The sequence below is a fragment of the Antennarius striatus genome, chromosome 19, assembly GCF_040054535.1.
Source record: "Antennarius striatus isolate MH-2024 chromosome 19, ASM4005453v1, whole genome shotgun sequence".
NCBI lineage: Eukaryota > Metazoa > Chordata > Actinopteri > Lophiiformes > Antennariidae > Antennarius > Antennarius striatus.
In genome coordinates this window covers 12396383-12417332 of record NC_090794.1, presented here as the reverse complement: position 1 = coordinate 12417332, position 20950 = coordinate 12396383, and the positions used below count along the sequence as shown (strand labels likewise).

General features: G+C 39.2%; 1 protein-coding gene across 5 annotated transcripts; it reads right to left on the bottom strand.

The window, feature by feature from the left end:
- Positions 1–172: 172 nt before the first annotated feature.
- hbs1l (HBS1-like translational GTPase) lies at positions 173–20306 on the bottom strand. 5 transcript variants are annotated; one of them, XM_068341884.1, is made up of 18 exons: positions 20167–20306; positions 19522–19587; positions 19304–19435; positions 18908–19159; positions 8731–8836; positions 8273–8523; positions 7401–7566; positions 6830–6947; positions 4397–4543; positions 3940–4014; positions 3674–3791; positions 3037–3105; positions 2829–2933; positions 2306–2396; positions 2083–2191; positions 1703–1803; positions 1403–1547; positions 173–1236 (listed from the first exon to the last, which is right to left on the bottom strand). In XM_068341884.1, exons 1-18 carry the CDS (start codon positions 20207–20209, stop codon positions 1225–1227), a joined length of 2106 nt encoding a protein of 701 aa, XP_068197985.1. In that variant the 5' UTR covers positions 20210–20306; the 3' UTR covers positions 173–1224. The 5 variants fall into 5 exon arrangements, with proteins under 5 accessions (XP_068197985.1, XP_068197987.1, XP_068197988.1 ...); XM_068341886.1 differs by lacking the exons at positions 18908–19159; positions 19304–19435; positions 19522–19587; positions 20167–20306 and adding an exon at positions 14539–15605 and having other exon boundaries at positions 183–1236; XM_068341887.1 differs by lacking the exons at positions 18908–19159; positions 19304–19435; positions 19522–19587; positions 20167–20306 and adding an exon at positions 9099–10671 and having other exon boundaries at positions 184–1236.
- Positions 20307–20950: the final 644 nt, after the last annotated feature.

Sequence of the window (20950 nt, the reverse complement as noted above, 5' to 3'; positions counted from 1 at the left end):
CAAAACCAGCTACGGGTGAGATGCAGACTACGCCCCGGATGAGACGCCAGCTCATCGCAGGACCACTTGGAATACAGACAACCGTTCACTCTGTCAGACCTAGGGATACCGGTGAATGTTTGAGTTAGATTTAGCCTGTTTGATTACAAATTGTCAAGCAGACATGCATATCAATATAACACGTCAACAGAGCATTTTAAAGGCGTCTCAGATCTTTTTTTAACTTACAAACTTGCTGAAAATTCAGACCATCTGATTTTATTTTGTGGTACATTGGAAAACTGATGGGATTTTGTCCTCACCTCTTCGACTCGGTCTCTTAGGAATTTAAAAATATTAAATACATGCGATCTTTACTGAAGAACCGTAGAACATTGAGCTGCACTGAAAACACAAAGATGTTGCTGGACAGAAAAAGACAATTCATGTAGTTGAAATAAAAACTCAAACCCACACGTTGCTGTTGTTCAGTTCATTTCATGTCATCTTGTCTGATTCAACTCATGAAGAAACAGAAACACAGTTCCTTTTACCCTCATACTCCTTGAAAGAAACAAACATCAGGACTTCAAAGCTCATTTTTCCTGTCAAACTTTTAGTTAAATGTCTTTTCATCGAGAGGGAGGCGAACATTCCAATTCCCTTTTTTTTTTTTGTTCACACATTGCCATGCGTTGGGTGGGTCTTGTCGCCTTAGAATGATAAAATATTTCATGATTAAAACAAATCATATCAAATGTTTTCTGTGGACTTTTTCAGTTCATTTCTGACCAAAATTTAAAACGTATCATTTCAAAAAGAAATTTTCTCTTTACATCACAGCGTGAGAACTATGTGCAACAGATGCTCTGCTAGGTTTATTACACTTCAGTCCACGATCAATCGTTGCTCCTTTGAGGAGAGCACAGTGATACTAGACACTGTGAAGGGCCAGCAGGCTCATCTTTCAGACCGTTAATGATTTCACTTCCTAAAACAGTCATTTGAGAGCAGACAGAGGTTCAGGCGGAGAGATGTGAAGTGGGGGTTTCAGTGGAGAAGGCTGCTCATCTTCTTGCCTTTCCAAATTTATTTGAGCAGTTAGTGTTCATTCAGGTGAAGCAGCTACTCCATCGAGATGGATGGATGGATGGATGGATGGATGTGATGCTCAGAGTCTCTTGAGGGATTGACTCTGGCTCCATGCAGTCTCCACGGGAAGATCGGACTGGCTCTCTGTTGAAGTCATTCTTTAATCTACGGGGAGGAGGAATCAGAAGGGAGGTGAATGGGGACACTTGGCTAAAGGAGGAATAAACTTTTGAGTAGGTTAAAGCAGCTTCATTTCTGCTTTTAAATAATGCAAACAAGCAGCTTTACGTTGTACATCTTGTTTTGACTTGGACCAAATGTTAGTTGTTACCTCGGTGACGACTCCGGCGGCGATGGTGGAGCCGACATATCTCAGCATGAAACGGCCCAGTTCTTTGTAGTCCTTATACAGCTCTAGTGATACGGGTCTCTGGGTCTGAATCTCCACAATGGCATTCATGCCCTTATTCAAAAACCTGAGCAGGAAACAAAGAAGACAAACATTAGCACCACCACCTGGACTCAAGCATCAGTTTATCAGTGTCTCTTTCATCTAGAAGGATTTAAGGACGATTCGTGTGCTAACTGTACATAAATACTGTAACATGTAACACAATGCCCCAACACTCACTTTGGTTTCTTCTTGAGTACCTCGCCACTGCTCTTGTGTAGAACACTTATTAGTTTTCTAATGGTGGCTGGTTCACTGACTGTCTGGTAATGTAGCAATACCTGTAACCAAATACACAAACACAAACACAAACAATGAGGAACCCTGCACACACAGCGACACACAAACACAGTTGTAAGTGTATTGTTTGGCAAGTATTAACATGATTCCACTGGAAATAAAGAGAAAACAGATCAAATGCCTTGTGTGTGTTCATATGGCAGACCAGTGAAGTTCATTCACAGAATATAAATAGAAAATAATACTTCCATCTGTGGCTATGGCAGGTTCTGAAGCACAAAATACTGTTAATGGTTGGACTATGTATTAGCAGCACTTACTGGGAAACCCTGTGTGATGGGAACCTCGATATTGAAGAGAAGGATCCGGGCTCTGAATCGAGTGCAGACACGAATCGGCTCCTTGGGATCACAAAACACGCAGCCCACACTGCAGGAAAGAAAGTCGTCACTACATGTTAGCCACACACAATTCAGACGTAGACAACCTAAATATCATAGACTTTACACATATTTTTGCTGATAGTAATAAACTCCTGCTAACTTGATCTTGATGATGTCCATGCCGGTGACCGTCAGGCTGACGTGGTCTCCTGCTGCAGACCAGTCCATGGCCTCATCATGTAGAGTAATACCTGTGGAAGAAGCAGACAGGGTGTAGGTCACACAGCCGCCACAGGAGGGCAGTGTTCAACACAACTCACAGCCAGTAGCTGACAACACAGTCACTCCATGAAAGTGAGAGCTTGATAATGTTAGACTATGACAATGCAGAATGCAGTTTAGCCTCTGACCAGGAGAGCACACAGCTGTGAAAGTCAGAGAAGTTAAGAAACGTGTTTGCACGAAAGACATGGATTAAGGAGTAGATTATAAATGTGCTGAAATACAGTGTGTATAGTGTATTCAGCAGTTACAGTGGAGCAACAGTCACTGGAGGCAGGGCATGTGGGGGAAATTTGTCTATACTATTGATGGATTAATGCCCTGTATTACTACTAATATTACAGTTGTTAGTGTTATTATTAATACTATCCGGCTGGCACTAGTGACACACCAGTGACTACCTTTGACAGTGCAGGTTTCATTCGGAGGCATCGCCAGTATCCGGTCTCCGGTCTGGATAAACCCTGCCTCGATCTTCCCCGTTACACAGAATCCTGAGCCTTGGTCTGCAGCGAGAAAGTTCAACAGGCTCTTTAGTTTAGAAAAAGAAATTAAAGGCCCATAAAGAAATCCCATATCCTGTTTGTAGGCTCCACAGGCGAGTTTTACCTTTGAACACATCTGAGACAGACATCCTGAAGGGTTTGTCTATACATCTCTGAGGGGGTCTGAAAGAATCTAGAGGAGAGGGAGAAAAATAAAATTAAAAAAGGAGAATAAGTCAATGACAAACAGGAATATAATGCACACACATGAGACTTATGACTGAACGTTATGTCGTTCTGAAGTGGGTTTAAAATAATTTATACCCTGAGTCTGAATTCTGAACATCAACAATTCACGTCCTACGGTTTATCGGTTAACTACTTTGTCATTATAAAACACAACTTGTGAGAACTTGTGTTTTCACATTTCTAGATTTAACACAAACATCCTTGCTGCTGGACAAAAGTACTTTTGTGTTGGTATGAATGTACCATAACATCTATCACAGGTAAATGGACACAAAAATACACAACTAAATGCAAACCAGTTTTGAGACGCTCTACTTTGAACCTCTGACAATATGAAATGTCATTTTCATTTAATTCTGCTGTCGATAGAACATATCTGTTACATCTAGATCGACAAGCGTAATTGTCGTACACCCGCTTTCACGAAGGCATTAGATTTTAAGGGGACCTATGAGTGACAGTTAACCAACAACATTTTTTTGGACAGCAGGAATTATGGTAGTTTGTATTACCGATCTGCTCCAGCAAGCTGGGCCCGGAGTACCAAGAGATAAGTTCTGGCACTGAACTCCTGGTGGCGAGGTTCTCTCCTGACAGGCCGCTTGTGGGGATGCAGAAAACATCAGATTCCTGGAAAACATATGCAAATACTGGATGAACATAGGAGACCACTTGGAAATCAGTCAGTCAAATGTATAAAGTGATCAGTTAATACAGTCTACCCTTAAAGAAAAATAGTTTAATTTTGCAACATGGGCACATGTTGGTGCAAACTCACTTTGAATCCTGCCTGCTTGAGAAAATTGCCAAGTTTGGAAGTGATGTCTTGGAAACGCTCTTGTTGCCAGTTTACCTGATTTGTACATAAACATGGAAGAAAACACTTTCATGTGTCAGTAGAATGCCAGTGATCAATAACAATCACAATTATGTGTCACCTTGCACATGTAATTTAAAATGCAAATAAAAATTCACAAATGCCTTCTAGAGAGATAAGAAATGGAAGAATAGAAGAAATGCATTTTATGATAAAGTCAAAGCTGCTGCATACTTAACATATTTTGATTAAGCAACATTAAAGACAGACTATCTGATCTTAAACAGTAACTTCTCGAGGGTCATATTTTTATTAAATATCTATGTTCCTCTAAACACAGTACCTGTGTTTTACATTGCTTTACCCATTTTCCCTGCTCATGTTTGCTGTTTCAGTGATGTGCAGCAGTAGGTCTGACCTGATCCATCTTGTTAACAGCTACAGCCAGCTGAGTGACTCCAAGCGAGCGCACCAGCAGGGCGTGCTCTCTGGTCTGACCGCCAGCCTCAAAGCCTGCTTCAAACTCTCCTCGACTTGCATCCACCACCAGCACGGCCACGTCGGCCTGGAAGGGAAGATTATCAGGGAGAGATAACGTACTTCTGCTGGGGACGATATGAATGCAGTAAACTAGCACCTGAACTGTGATGTGTTTATTGTATGTGATGAGTATGTAATGATGCGTTGATCAGCTGAAACCATTATGCATAGCTCCCACATTCAATTTAGGAAAAAGGATGGAAAATAACTACTGTACAATAAAATGGTAAATGCATTCAAATGGACACATTTGATCAGCTAACTTCTTTCTTCTTTTAAGACAAATACTTTAAATTGTCAAAAGCAATGCAACACAGCATGTATGTCAAATGCATCACACAGGCAGCAACAAAAGCATATTACAATATGACTGATCTTAAATTCATTTGAATTTTTTTTTTCATGCTTTGTCAGCAACAAAATACAATCGAGACTCTGACTCTGCTCAAAACAGAAATTTCTGAGTCAAAACATGACGAAGCTGAATGTGAAGCAAGTCATACAGTAAAAAGGGACAATACAAAGAACAGACAGACACTAGCACACCCAAGTCTGCAAAACACCTCCTGACACCAACACCCAAAACCACCAAGATTATTCAAAATCATATTGCCGGGTGGGGCAGGTTCAGGGTATACAAAAAAAGAAAGAAAAAAAGAATAAACCATACTAATCAAGATGAGGTTTGCAAAGATAAGCAGATGGTTGAGTTCACCATCAGGATCAACTGCAATCAAATATTCACAGGTACTTGAAGATTTTTGACATTTTATGTACTAATAACACCAATCACATTATTGCTACACTGGTGATGCAAAAAATGATGTCATCAAGACTTAAATTTGGCATTGTTACCTACTGAAAATTAGGGTAGCATAATAAAACACCACTACGCATGTATGTTATCTTTTGCATCTCAACTAAACTTTATATTACGACATGCAGTTTTTTTAAATTTTAATATTGCACATAGCGATATTGTAGTTTGAGTAATATTTCACACAACTGCTCAGCCAATTTGAAAATCCATGACAAGAACTGTTTGTCACTATTACTTGCATTAATATAATGAAGTATTTTCATTTACGTAGTTGTATGATCCAGAACAAGTTCTACAGACTTTTCACAAGTGATTCTACATTCATTATAAAATCACTACATCATTGTCACATTTTGAGATCCCATGAACTGTCACAGAAGGCGTTTTCCAACCCCTTCTATAGTTTCATTATATTCATTCTTACCCCTATAGTACTTCACAAAGATTAATGATTCTGTCCAATCCAGTGCACAAATTCAAACCAGTTTAACTTCATTCAAACTGGCTGAACCATTTGTTGCACGCTTCTGTGTGTGTGTGTGTGTGTGTGTGTGTGTGTGTGTGTGTGCGCGCGCATGCGTGCGTGTGAGCTAGCAGTATTCTGGTGGAGTTCCAGAGCACTTGAATAACCTGCCGCAGCTGGTAAACATTTTATACAAATCTAAAATTATGGAACAGAGAGAGACACCTTGATGAAGATTATGTTGTTCAGTAATGAAACATGCAACATTACTTCACCGCAAAGAGAAGTTTTGTTCTAGGTCCATTTGCTATTTTCAACTCACTGAATATTTTTTCAGTAAGAATTAAACTCTTCCGTTTCTATTTACTTTCAGAGGTTTTCTATAAAAAAAAATTTAAAAAAACATTCCAGGCTTTTGTCATACAGTCAACGAAAAAAACACTGAGGAAAAATTACTAATTTAGAAAAATTCCCATAAGATCTTCTAACCCAACTACAGCCAACCTACTGAAATCAGATGTTAAACTTTCAAGTACAGTAACCTGAATGGATGTAAGCAATGGTATACTGTATGTGTGGTGGAGATGTGTGACAACCATCACACTCCCAATTATGGGCTAAAAATGGGTGAAGCTACCGAGTCAAGTGTGCTGCCTAGTGGTAAAATTCAGTAAACCAGTCAAAACCGGGGACCCAACCATACATTGTCGTAAAAGATCAGAATACTGTAACGGACAAATTAGTTTTGCACACACACACACATGCACCTTGATCATGGATACTGAGCCGCATATAGCATTTTCATTTTGATAAGTTTGCATCTTCTCAAATTTAATTATCTTTATTCTTTTCCCCTCAGGTTTGTTTTTAGTCATAGCAAACATTTAAAGTTGTAACTTTTGGATCAAAATATGACATAAAATGTTCAATTTAAATATTAGTGCTTCCAACAATAATGTGTTAAGTTGAACCAGAGTGAGCTGATCCTGACGAAATGCAGGTTGGTCGATTGCTTCTATAAGGTATACCTGTGCAGCGCCTGTGATCATGTTGGGAATGAAGTCTTTGTGGCCTGGGGCATCCATGAGAGTCACCACCTTAGAGTTTGTCTCAAACTTTGTCATGCCAACATCCATCGTCACACCTCTGGAGAGAACAACGTATAATCAGTGGAAGTGTTTCATGACCTCATGACTCAGCTGAAAACATGACAACTGTGGGAGCAAAAGTAACTTCAGAAATCAGCGTGGATTGCCACGTTGATCCCCATCTTTCTTTTGCTGTGGAATCAACAACAGAAAGACAGCAGTCGTTCTATCAGTCAATATAAATATATATTTACACATTGTTTCGTGATATTATATATCTCGGAAGTTTACCATCCATTATACCTCCATTAACAACAACATATGTTGCAACTAAATCAGGAATCTGATCCTACTGTTATTTCAACATCCAGTTATTATCAGTGGTAACAGAAACACCAGATGGTTTCAAACCCAAGCACCCAGCAGGAAGAGACTGAGTTTGGTAAGCATCTTTTCCAGTGTGTGTGTTGGTGGGGGGTGTAAATTTGTTTGCTTAATGGCTTAACTGTACCTGTCCCTTTCCTCGCCAGTTTCATCCAGGACCCAAGCAAAGGCGAAGGAGGCCTTTCCGGCCTTCTTTGATTCTTGCTCGTACTTGTGCATGGTTCGCTTATTCACATTACCCAGCAGATAAAGCAGATGGCCCATCAATGTGCTCTTACCTGCATCCACGTGACCTGTAGAGAGGAATAATTTAATAACCACAAACCCAGGCAGAAACAAAGAAAAGGGGTTCATTAGAGGAGAGTGATAGGAGACCCCAGGGGGGATAAGATAGAAAATAAAGGAAGAATGTGACAAGAGTGATAAGACAGGTAGGGGAAGAGAGAAGATAAGGCAAAGGGAAGTCAGAGGAATAGAAAGGAAAAAAGCAGAATTGCACAAGCAAAGGGCCTTTCACAGAAATGGGAACATGGATGGAGGGTGACGGGGGAGGAACAAAACGCACTAACTAAAAATGTCTGCACTGCTGAAAATAACTTGTTATTTTTTCTGGTCTAATGAGAAAGAGAAAGACTGAGAAACTGCTCTGGTCACCTAATAGTATATTAACTCATACACATTTACTACTATAAAACTACACAATGCACAAGAAAAGGCTGATTTAAAACGAACAGTTGAAATGAACACAGAATTGCAGAATAATCAGATAAAACGTAGGCAGGGCACAGGAGAAACATACTGTGTACATGGGTTTTTGATGCAGATACCTAACTATTGTAGGCAAAACAGTTGGGCATAGTAGTAATTTTGTTTGTGCAAAAAGCACTGATTGTTGTATGTTTTCTTTTGTTGTGCGGTGCTGATCTGTTATGAAGTGAGGTGGTGTTGACGTGTGGTGTTCACGATCATTTATGGTGCTTTAATGCATTTCCTTCCTACCTATAACAACCAAATTCAACAGAGGTTTGCCACCCTGCCTCTTCTCAAGCTCAGCCTTGATATTGATCATCTGCCGAGCCTTTCCTGAGGAGCGACCGGGGGTTGAAACAGTGGAGAGTTCATCCCCATTCAACCCCTTGGATGGAGTTTCAGGGTGCTTGCCTGCGGCCTCTGAAACTGTGGACAAGGTGGCATTTTCAGGGCTGCCACCCCGGCGCATTGAAACATTGACAATACCATTCTCCCCTGCACTGAGAAGAAAATGTGGACAAGATTAGTCACGATTAAACACTCCTGAACAAAGTTCAAATAGATGATAATCACGTTAGTGGTAAAACTACAGAAAAGATAACCCAGCAAATTAAAAGTCCTGATTACTCTTCTGTGCGGTTCTATCAGATCATGTCTAGTGGTCAACTGTTGTGTGTGTCTGTGTGTGTGTATTTCTATAAAGGTACCTGGGAACATCAAAGCCCATTGTCTGCTTCTTGCCAGAGACAGTCATGCGAGCCACTTTGGGTAGTACTTCAGAATCCAGTTTACTGAGAGACACATCTCTTTTAGCTAAAGGGAACAAAGAATCAAAACTGTACACTTGTACACAAAACAATCAGGTCACATTTTACTCAATATTTGTACCCAGTAAATGGGTTTTACAGTATGTATAGGTTATATGTACATGTAAATATTCAATGGTATTTTTCACAGCATGTATAAAGCTAAAAAGTTAGAGACAGATCACTGAAATCAATGTATAATTCCACCAAAATTGTTCCATAAATTACATTTTTATTCTGCTCATTGGTTCTTACATAATTTGACTTACAATCAAGTTTAATTTTAGTTTCCATGGTGTTGGCACACAGCAACTCATTTCCACCTTGCAGGCCAGGCTCCGCCATGGAGCACAAAAGACAGCATTGAAAAGTGTAACTTTATTTAATCCTGAAAAATACCGAATCACCGCAGTGCAACCCAGGAGCAGAACTTACTTCCTGCATGGGATGCACAGCTAGCGTGACTAAACGTCTTTACTGACATGATGTAAAGCACTGAAAACACCATGTCTGACATATTTCACCTTCCTCCTCGGTCAACAGCTAGCAGGGTCTTGTCGCAATCAGGTAAAGGAAAATATTATTCAGAATGAGCGAATATATTTTTTACACAGAATGATTTGTAAAAAAAGTTTTTTTAATACATTCTTCTTTTGTCAAATAAGAATGGGCCTCTTAAAAAATTCAAAATAGAATTTTGAAGGAATGCAGCCTAAAAATACAATTGTAACCCTATGTTTTCTATTACTGCTTGAGGACCATCCAGACATAAAGGAGGGACCCCGAGCTTTGGGAATACAGTTGTTGATGAACAAAACATACCACAGTGTCTCATCAGGTGACAGTGTATGCAAATTAAAATGAAATACTGGAAGTTTATTTAGTAATGTTTGTCCTGATTTTTTCTACTATATATAGTACATTGTTGTGTTTCTTACTGGCAAACAGACTTAATAATACTTAAGGGAAAGCATATGATGAAATCAGTCACTCCATCTATCTGACAGGCAGTTCATGTTCTGCAGCACTGAGAGTTGCTGAGGTCACTGATTCGTCATCCCACTCCCAAATGGCCACCAGTACCAGTCATAACAACCTGCTCATGATTCATTTAGACTGGGCTGAACAGCCAAGCCGAGTGCACAGTGTGCATCTGTGTGCCGCAGTGACATCCTGGTTTACAGAGGGTTAATCTCTGAAGCGGCCGTTGCCTCACATCTTTACGTAAATGGAGCACTGACAAAGCATTTCACGGAATCAATCTTCAGAAAGGAAGTCATCCTCAGCTAGGGCTAAGGTGGACCAATCATCATGCAAATACAGAACTGGTTAAAACAAACCTGCACATATTTACAAAAAAAAAAGATTAAAAATGTACAAGTAATAAAAAGTTGTCACTATCTTACAAAACTGGCATTGGTCATAAGTTCTATTTGGTTATTATCAAACAGGTTGACTCCCAAAACACCATCCTCATTGGTTTTACTGTAGAACTGTTCTAAGACCTTTTGAGAAAGAAAAAAACTGCTGGATCCCATCTGATATTGTGTCAATCTCATATCATAATCCAATCAAATTCACTGTGATCTCCTCCTATATGTATAACAGTCCACTCCAAATAACACCCAGAGGGAAATGACAAAAGTGGTGTGATTCAACTGAAATAATTCTGGACTTTCTCTAACCAACCTTTCTCAGAATGACAGTCTCTACGTTATAAAAAAAAGTCCCTCTCATTCTGAAAGACTGACACACAAGTGAGGCGGCTCACAGCAGGCTGAAGAGGTTTTTATAATAAAGCAAGACATAAGTACTGACATGCATATGTGGTTTATTCCCACACACTGATCCACATTTGTTCATATGTATATTATATATATATACACACACACACACACACACACACACAGTATATGCACTAATTTGCAGAACACTTCTGAAAACTACTCCCTAAAAAACAAAACACAAAAGGACAATCAAGAAGAGCAAAAAAACAAAAACAAGGTTCAGTGCTGATCTTAAGAAGCATCTTGGATGAGAGGTGAAATGTCTTCAACCAACTTAAAGCAAGTCTAGTCGATTCTTTTTTTGCTCTTCTTGATATTCCTCGATCTGGATGACTGAGAACCTTCACGGACAGAACACATGATGTTCTTCGCACAGAAAGTTCTGGAAACTACCTAAAAAAAGTCTAAAAATGACTTGCAATAGACTGTGGAAAATGTCCCTTAAAAAAACCTTTAAAAACCTCTTAACAGTATTGTCATCACTGACTTCTACATTACTACAATATCTGTCTGGCAATAATGCAGCAACATAAGATGGAAATATTATTCTCTGGGGAATTTAGGTTTTTCCTGAAGTCGGGGGGCGGGGTTCTTGTTCCTCCTGCAGTGATGTGGAGGTTTCAACCATCTAAGATTCCAGAGAGGTTGTAGTTCACTTATAGGGAGATGGGTAGTTTAAAAAAAATACAATCATAATATAAAATTAGATGTTTGTAAAATATTTTAATAAAACCAATAGACCTAAACCTCAACCAAACAAAAAGTCAACATTTTGGGAACAAACAAACATTACATTACAACCTACAATTATAACCAGAAAAATCATTTGTTTGTTTTCCCCTCTACTTTTTAACCTGAGGTGAAACAGACAGGTGCACCCTCCCCAATACCCCCCAGGTCTTAATCGCCAAACAACCCACTTTTTATACCAGACAAGGTGCTCTTTTACAATATTCCAACACCTCTGCAAATAACAGAGTAGAGAGATACTTTTACAGGCTGTCCTGGGGGCAGCACTAACAGAGTAACCTGAGAACAACCACACAGAGCAATCAGGTTCTGATGCTTGGAGTAGGATCTCAGTGCAATGTTTGGACTGGCAAGTAAACAGTTGGCGTCCTCTCATCCAGGATTTCTGGAGTGTAGGGGACCCTTGTAGTGACTAAGAGTAAGTGAATCATCTGTACACCTTCGCCCGAGGGCCCAACTGAGCACAGGATAAGAGTAGGCAACCCAGGATATGCAAATAACCCACCACCACTATCCAAATGCACATAAGTATGCAAGCAAAAGCAAAATAACAAAGCCTACAACTGAAAGAGCAGGGTGAATGACAGTACTGCATGGGAAGCTGGTTGTGCAAGTGAGAGTAACATTTAATGTTACTCATTGAAACTAGTTTAACTTAAATGGACCTTTTGGCTTTTGTGTTTATCTACATTTCATAATTGAGTGCATTAAGTACCACACTCCGACTAAGGGAAAGACAACAATGCTCAATGATCATAGAGTTAATGCACTGTTGTGATGGTAGTCGCAACAGTATATCTGGATTCTGGATGGACATTTTTGATCAGGCTCCCTGCTAGAGGCTGCTAGAAGCTGTAATGAAAAGAATCTCTGATGAACTGACATTAAATCTTCATAGTCCTCTGAACCTCAAATTAGTCTGAAACAGTCTTTTCATTTCATTATTATAATGAATCATTTACATTATGGGGAACGCCAAGTATTTGAGTCATATGAAAGACAAGGCCAAACAGACAAAATACATCCTCATAGATGAGTGAAAGCCTTGTCAGCATTTACTGATCTTCCTGTTCATTTCCAAAGAAATCAAGAGAAAGGTGAATTACACCAGCATCACATTAGGAGGATGTGTGTGTGTTTGTGTGTGTTTGTGTTAAGGGATTTAAAGATTAAAGAGCTTTTTATTGGTGCCCCATAGGGGAAATTATTTTTCCACTCCTGTTAGTAATCATTACACACAAACACATATACAGTATATGGAACAGGCCCGAACTAATGCTTGCACGCGCGCGCGCGCACACACACACACACACACACACACACAAACAGGCCTGTAGGGCATGCAAATGATGTTGAAGGTAGGGTGGCGGGTAGCTCGCTTGTGGGGCGCCCCTAAGAGCAACTTATAGAGGAAATGGTGCTTGCTCAAGGGCACATCGGCAGTGCTCAGGAGGTGAACTGGCACCTCTACACTGCCAGCTCATAATTTTTGCCTGACATGGGTCTTGAACCGGCCACTTTCCGGTCCCCAGCCCAAGACTTAGTGGACTGAGTTACTGCCCCGATATCAGAGGCTGTTATGCACAACCATTGGATAAAAGAAAAAGCGCTCTAAAAAGTCAAGTTTCAACTCATCTGGTGAACCAGATAGTACAGTATGTTTAACATTAAAAGTAGTGAATACAAATGAACCAAACAAAGAGTGAACTTCATTCAAATTTGAAAAGTCTATGAAAACATGAATGAAGCTGGAAATGAAGAAAATGATATGGCTGGCTGAGGAAACCTTTTTAAACGGAACCTCTCTGACCCCTTTCAGATTGAGTCAAACACACTCTCTCACTCTCTCATACACAGACACAGACACAGACACAGACACAGACACAGACACACACACACACACACACACACACACACTTACTCAGCAAGCAAATTTGACTAAAACCAAGGACTTGAGAACTCTCACCTGTTTTGAAAATAAAGTTACAGGAGGATATACGTCTAATCCTACAGCAGAATAAGTTACACTGTGGCACATTCAGATTTCCAAAGTTTAGGAAAAAAATTTTATTCACATTACACTGAAAGCAGAGTCCATTTATATTGCATTTGTCTCAGTGACAAACATGGTGAAACATCTGGAGCTTGTGAAGAAACCATGAAATGGATTTGGTCAAAAACTATATTTAAGGTGGAAAGTGAGCAAAACTTCTATCATTTCTCAAACATTTTGTTTGTCTCTTGGCTGATAAAGGTAAAATGGATGACTATGTTTCCTGAGCAAAGCAGTCATTCAAGTTGTTTACTCCCTAAACAATCAGGACCTAGTGCATGTGTATCTTTTTGAGCTTAGTTGACAAGACTCCCTGTAATAATGATATTACCAACATCAAGCTAAAAGTAAAAACTGTAAATGTTTTTGGGTTAGGGTTTAGTTACACACCAAGAGAGAGAGCAATACCATTATTCATTAATACACCTGGAGGCCACACTGCAAGATTATGATCAAAATGTGTCAAATATCTTGATTTATTACTATACCCCCTTAAAGCCTCAAGAGATTATTAAGTAGATAACTGTTGATGTTTGAGGGTTTTTTTTCTGGTTCACTGTTTTGTTCCTTATATTTTACAAAGCCTGTCTAGAAGCAAGTGTTGCAGTAGCTGTAAGTGCTGTGATGAGGAAATTGTTACGAAATTCAACATGAACCAAAAATATCCCTGTTAATATCCATTAAAATGGAAAAAGAAAACGATTACAGAAGCTCCCCTTAAAAGATATAGTTTATAGTGATATTGGATTTTAAAAAATACAAATTGATGCAAAGCTGACAAAACAGCAAGAACATCCAGTTACACCAAAGAAGAAACTGGAAGCCTCTGTCAATAAGATCTTTCTACACCTCTAATTATTCAAAAAGACTGAATTTTCATAAGCTGCACTTTTATTATTTGCACCAGTTATGAGCTATAATGATTTCACAAGAAATTGTGCATGCCTGCTCCAAACTGAAAACTGTGTTCGGCATTCAACCTCTGCAGGGGTCACCTCTTGCGTGTCCTGTAATAAGACTACACTGTTCTGAATAAATGAGGACCTCACTCTTAGCTATTTCTTGCCTGTAAACCTACAGCCCCACAACAAACAACAGTGATGGTGCGTCCTAGTTCACCTGCTTTTCTTTGACCACTTGTGAGCAAAATGGTATTTTCCAGTGTCGGCACCACATGAGAAGAGACTATGTGCAACATGTCATGCCTTGCAGATATTCACAGTCTGTAAGACACAAAAATGATTTGATCTGTCAAAGCTTTTGACAAAGCTGTGAAAGTTGAGAGACGTGATCAGATTTTCCTACGTAGGTGGTTGTAAGACAGACATAGAATAAGACTGCTGCGTGCTTGGGGTGACATTTTCTCCAACTGTGCAGCTTCCTGCTCAAACCCACACAGAGGCTCACTTGAAGAGAACAGGACAAAACTGCTGCTGGACAAAAGCAGTCAATAAGACTTATTTAATTCTACAGTTTCACAGAGTGAATCTATAAAGGCTGTAGATCACACTGAATCATTTCTCAAAACACAGAGCACAACATCTCTAACAACCTACTTTTTAACCACCCAACATCGTTATCTTTCAAGAGTATACATACACAGAAAAACCTGTCTGACCTGTGATGTTTGACTTGTCATTAAATACACTATCTGCCTTTTATTATCCATCCTTTCCCTGAGGCTAACCACTCCATGTGTGACACCCGGAGGGTCCACTTCACCAAGCTTCTGTACCAGTGTAAAGTTTGCAGTAATCTATGCCAAAACAGTGTCACACTGAGTGCTGTCACATGAGGAAATGCAAAATAAATAAATACTAAACAGTGACAAAAGTTTGAGATAACTCTTCTCATCTGCTCCTGTCTCACAATGGCAATTAACACTTATGTCCTGTTGACAACAGCAAGATGACTACTCTGAAAATAAGTACAACTCCATGAATGACAAGTCTCTTCACAGTTGTTTGCTGCTGGTAAATTATAACTAACACCTCTTCAACAGATCCTTGTGCAATCTTTAGAAAAGTTCATGCCCTCTTATTCAGGGGCCAGCTATTAAAACATTGAAGCCAATTGTTACCTATTGTTTAAACACACATTTTCTACTAATAAGGTTCAAAAAGGAAATGGAGGAATGAAAATCTAGAAATATAAACTTACCCATGAAAAATACATTTTTAAAAGTAAAAATAAAAATAAAATACAACCACACACAATCATGGAGACACACCCAGAGACAGGTGTATTCAGAGTACATAAAGTTAGTCATCTTTATTTGAAAATTGACAAATTAACTTCTGGCAGAGTGTGATGACACACCCATTGCAGTCCATTTGTACTTATTAATATTAAAAGATTGTAAGAGTCTGAAGGCATTCATTGTGACTCATTCTGTACACTTGTTTTTATCACTTTCTACACTCAAAATAAATTACATTCTTCAATATTTAGCAACAAAACTGTGGCATATGTGCTTGAATGTCATTGTTTCTGTCTGTATGCACGTGCATGTATATGCACTTGTTCGTTCATGGGAAAATCTCCAGGTGTCCATGAAACCAAAATGATTTCACCCTTCATCACAGACAACAGTAAACCAGCACAATGGTTAACTGATCCATATTCCAAAGGCTGCAACACACCTGCACACAAAATCAAACTTTTTTTTTGCCTTTTGAGGGTTGATGTAGCTCTGAAGTGGAAAAGAGGCCATGCAACAAGGGATGCACTTCAAATTTTACCCTAGTAAAGATTTAACTACTTCAATTTCATAAAATAATGTCAAATAATGAGCTAAAGGTTTTACAGGCATACAAAAATAAGACTCAGGTTTAAAATGTTGAAAAAGATATGTACAGTAAGTGGACAAAACCTTTTCATAAAAGTTCTTAAAATTCTGTCATTTAACTTGGCTGTGAATCTATTAAAGCTGCCAGCTTTTCATATTTGATCTATTTTTACTAAATCATATTACCACTAAAAATGTAATACAGGAATGTTGTAACAAGTTTTTTAACCAAGGTTTGTTCTTCTGCTCTACTGCTGTTCTCAAATCTTCATGACGGCTTAACAGAAAATTGTTTAAAAAGTCTCAGAGGAATTGATGAGAGTTTAGTTCAGTTGACAAGGTAATTTAGCACCAACTTGGGGCAAATTATTGTTTAACTACTTTCTTTACCTGGTAAAAGCTTTTCGCTGATTAGCAAGGACAATGTCATCAGGAGAAGGCGTGTCAAAACAAAACGGTGTAATTGGTGACAGTGGGGCATGCTGATCTTTAGATTTGTGATGTAACTTAGACTTGAAGGCCTGATAACAACTTCCTGACCTTGGACCTCTAATCATTCCCTTTAATCTATTCCTCGTTCCTTTTTGTTTTCTGTGACTTTGAATTGACAAAGCAATTGCAAATACTGAGGGCTGTGCAAAAACAGAAGCATCAAGTCCAATTGGGGTTGGAGAGGATGGTGAAGGGAGGTCGCTGTCGAAGTGATGAGGGCTCATTCCGTCAGACTGAGCCATGAGTGTGTTTAGATGAGTCTTCTGCTTCATCTCACATAGCCTGGAGTTTTGCTGGAATGGCTTGTGGTTGGTACCACCTTCTGCCGACAAACCAGCAAGGAGTGTGGTAAGAGAGTAATATGACCCATCTGAGGTGGTGGAAGTTTTGTCTTTGTGTGCTGACACCAAATGTGACAAAGAAAGAGGTGCAGAGATGGCAGATGGTTGTTTCAGTTCACCGGCTGGAGAATCAGTGGTCCCAAGGTGAGGGGAAACCGAAGAACTGTTGGCATGATGCTGGAGGGCCAGTTGAGACAATGAGGTAGTCCCACCAAGACATGTAGGAGTAATATTGGTTGACTGAGTAAAGTTGATTGTGTTCACAGGTTGTTCTGTGCTTTGTGAATGTGAATGCATGTGTCTAATTCTGCTTTGGTGCTGTGAAGCAAGCTCAGATAGTGACGGGGTTTGCACTGGTGCAGCCCCCCTCTGACAATTTACAGACGTTAAACTGCTCTGGGAAGAAGGAAAGGAGTTTCCAAGAGTTGTTGGGCTCTGGTTTGAATGCTCCTGGATTAATTCTGCTAAGGATGGGCTTCCCTTATGATTAGCGATTGCAACATTGGCTCCAGCCCTAGCTCCAACTGATAGCGGATTGCTCTGAAGGAAAGAACTCAAATTCATAAACCCTGGAGGAGTGTCGAAAGAGGAGCTTGAAGCTGTATTCTTGGTGTTATTTAGCGACAAACTACTGAGTGGAACTGAAAGAAGGGAAGAAGCTGAGCTTTGAGATGCTGGTAACATACTTAAAGATGTCAAAGTTCCCAATGAAAGGCTATTGTAGTTAGACATAGTGGACAGGGATGAATTAGATCCTATGGAGAGAGTATTTAATGAGGGAATACTTGAACTTTGCTTTGTGTCCGCTACTCCTGCCTTACTCGTCTCTGCATGCTCAGAAATGAAAGGCGACAAACCGGTACCACTAATGTCTGGACCAACTTTCTGATGGACACAATTTTGATCTTCACCACTGTTCAACTGGTTAGGTTTATGTTGCAATACAAGGTCGTGCAAGTTTGACGTGCTGGTTTGTACACATGGTTTTGTGTATTTGAAGCCATAACTTTCAGGGTTATGTGCATTGGATGTAATGTCTGTGTGAGATACAAGCAAACAGGCTCCTTACCTTACAAAAGCCAATTGTCATTGTCGAAGAGATGAGATGATCACAAAGCAGAAATCAGGTGAATCATGCCATGAACAAGAAGAAAGACAGCAGAAAGAAGGCACTTTGTTAAACTTTGAATTTGCTTAACAATGTGAAATAGAGAATGCCCATGGCTGTGAAGTTTTCATATACACAGTATCAGTAACATATTTTAAAATGATCTTTTGTTCAATTATTTCTGGCAAACCAGCAAACCTTCAGTGAGCTTGACAAATTCATCTCTTGACTGAAACTACTACAATTGTGCAAATACACCATCAGCAACTAGCTATTACACTAATGGTGACAGGTTGGAAAATTCTGACATATCATTCCAACCGTATTCGATAACTACTCCATATCGATATAATTCTCAATTATATTACAGTCAGAATATTACATAAGATAAAATAGAAAATGTTGAAACCTAAACTCCTGTTATTTATCTATATTACATCCATTTTGAAACACTTCACTATTAAATATGTTGTACTTTGAGACGGCATCTTTTTATATGCACTCTTAACAGTCAGAATTTACAAAAATCAGGCAAGTGACTATTATTTCTTTAAAAAGATAACTAGGTGCATCAGTAGCAACAGAATCATTTTAAAAATATTCATGAAGAGCTAAATGTAAATATTTATATTGATTTCAATATATTTTCCAAGATTCTTCAGATTTTGTGCTTTGCAAAAGGCCTCAACTCTCTAAAATGTAATTACTGTACAGTGGATCGATCAAAGGCGATAATTCCAGACGAACAGCCAGGTGTACCTTTCTCAGCAACAGCTTCTCGTTTCGCTCTTTGTGGAAGCGGCAGCTGTTCATGACTGACTCTTTCCATTGAAGTCATATCTTCACTGGTACTTGTGGTTACTGGAGCCATCTTGGTGTCCTCAGAAAGGACTGCATCCAATGCCCTCTGTGGGTCGAATCCACATCTTATAGCTGCCTGGGTCAAAACGGAGTCTGGCACCGCCTCTCCCAGTACAGTTCGCATGTGGTCCAGACAGGAATATAGCTTGGCTAAACAATAAACGATATGTTAGACATGCTTTATTTGTGAAAAAGAAAAAAGGCATTTGAGAAAGAATGACAGATGACAAAAACTAGTCCTTCAACATAATCTTAATGACTTCAATTGCCGCATTTTCAAAAGTGAAATATTACCTTGATCTAGAGAGTCAAGATTGTGGCTGATGGTAGGGGACGTGTGTTCAAGATCGTCTTCATATTCTTCTTCTTCTAAGGGTTCCTCCTTTGGTGCTTGCTTCTCTCGACGCGAGTAGATAAACTGATTTGCTGAGACAAAGTAGTCTTATTAGCTGAGTGTATTTAATAAGGATTCATACTTGAGCTAATGTGTTCTGGAGTATATTTATACTAACCTGTCGCTGGTGAGATACAGTAGTCATCATCCACTGACTGCCCATACATGTCGTCATCTTCAAAATCTACAGAAAACATTGCTTTAAACGGCGTTCCTCACTTGACTCAACACAAACATACACACGTACACGTGAAGTTCTAATAAAAGACAGTGCTCTGCAACAGCTGTGTTTGCGTCGTCAGCAACTTCAAAGAATGCATAAAACTATACTTTGAAAGTTTTAATCACTTAAAAGATTCCCAGTGGCTTTCTTCGCCAGTGACGTCAGGAGGTTTTTATTTAACAGGTCCAATAATGAATTTGAAGCTTGATCAACGCTAACAGAACCTGATAGTTAGCGGGTTAGCATTGAGCTATCCCTCACGTTAGCTCACAGAGGCTATTAGCTACATTCGTAAAACACACGTCATATCAACTTTTAACACCACATTATTCATGATAGTCTGGAAGTCTTGAGTATTTCGTGAACTTTGTTGTTCATGTAAATGTACATTTCATTACACGACAACGTTATCTCCCATATTAAGATAGCTAGCATTAGCTGGTAGCGCTACAATGAATTCTAGCAATACGGCTATATAGTTTAGAGATTTAAGGCCTCAGGATAACTTTTAAACCGTAACACTGTGTTACAATTATCTACCTTCATCGTAGTTGTAACCTCGAACATTTCTGTGTCGAGACATTTTGTTTATGTCGTCTCTCCGAACCAGCGTCAATGTTTTGTTGGCTCACAGACTGCAGTAACGTGTCTCACTAGTCGGCTGCCATTGCTGTTGCAACGTACAGACCTCAGTTCTGATTATTACATAGATTAACTCAAATAGTAATTAAATTTAATTTCCAAGTATCCTTAAACTAGAAACATCTATATAGTAATGTATTAATGAGTAAATTAATATAAAAATTTAAAAACTTGCTTCTAGGCAAAACGTTGGTGTGATGTAACTTCCGGTAGCGTTTTCGCCAGTCAAAACCTGGGGTCAGATTTCCCGATCAATCATCACAATACACAGTACAGTCTGCCAGACAGACACAGACTGACCTGAGATCAGTTGACACGTATGGAGCATTACGGTAATCCCCAATTGAAATAACACATGTCAGAAATGAAGAATCTATTTGATAAAATATGAGTATGTTGATAAATGTCTTTAGTAAGATGCATAGTAAGATGCACAGACGACTGTAGACATTTAATTAATGCTTTGGACTAAAAAGGTCTGACTTGTTTTAACAGTGAATAATGCTTGTTAATATCTGCATATGTAATTAGTGCTACAGTCGAATGATGAATCAGGTAAAGGTGGCAAATATGGTTAGAAACCAACACATCCACACTCTCACACACATCTCTCTCTTTCACACACACACACACACACACACGTTTCAATGAGTAGCATAATTTTTCATGTCTATATAAGACA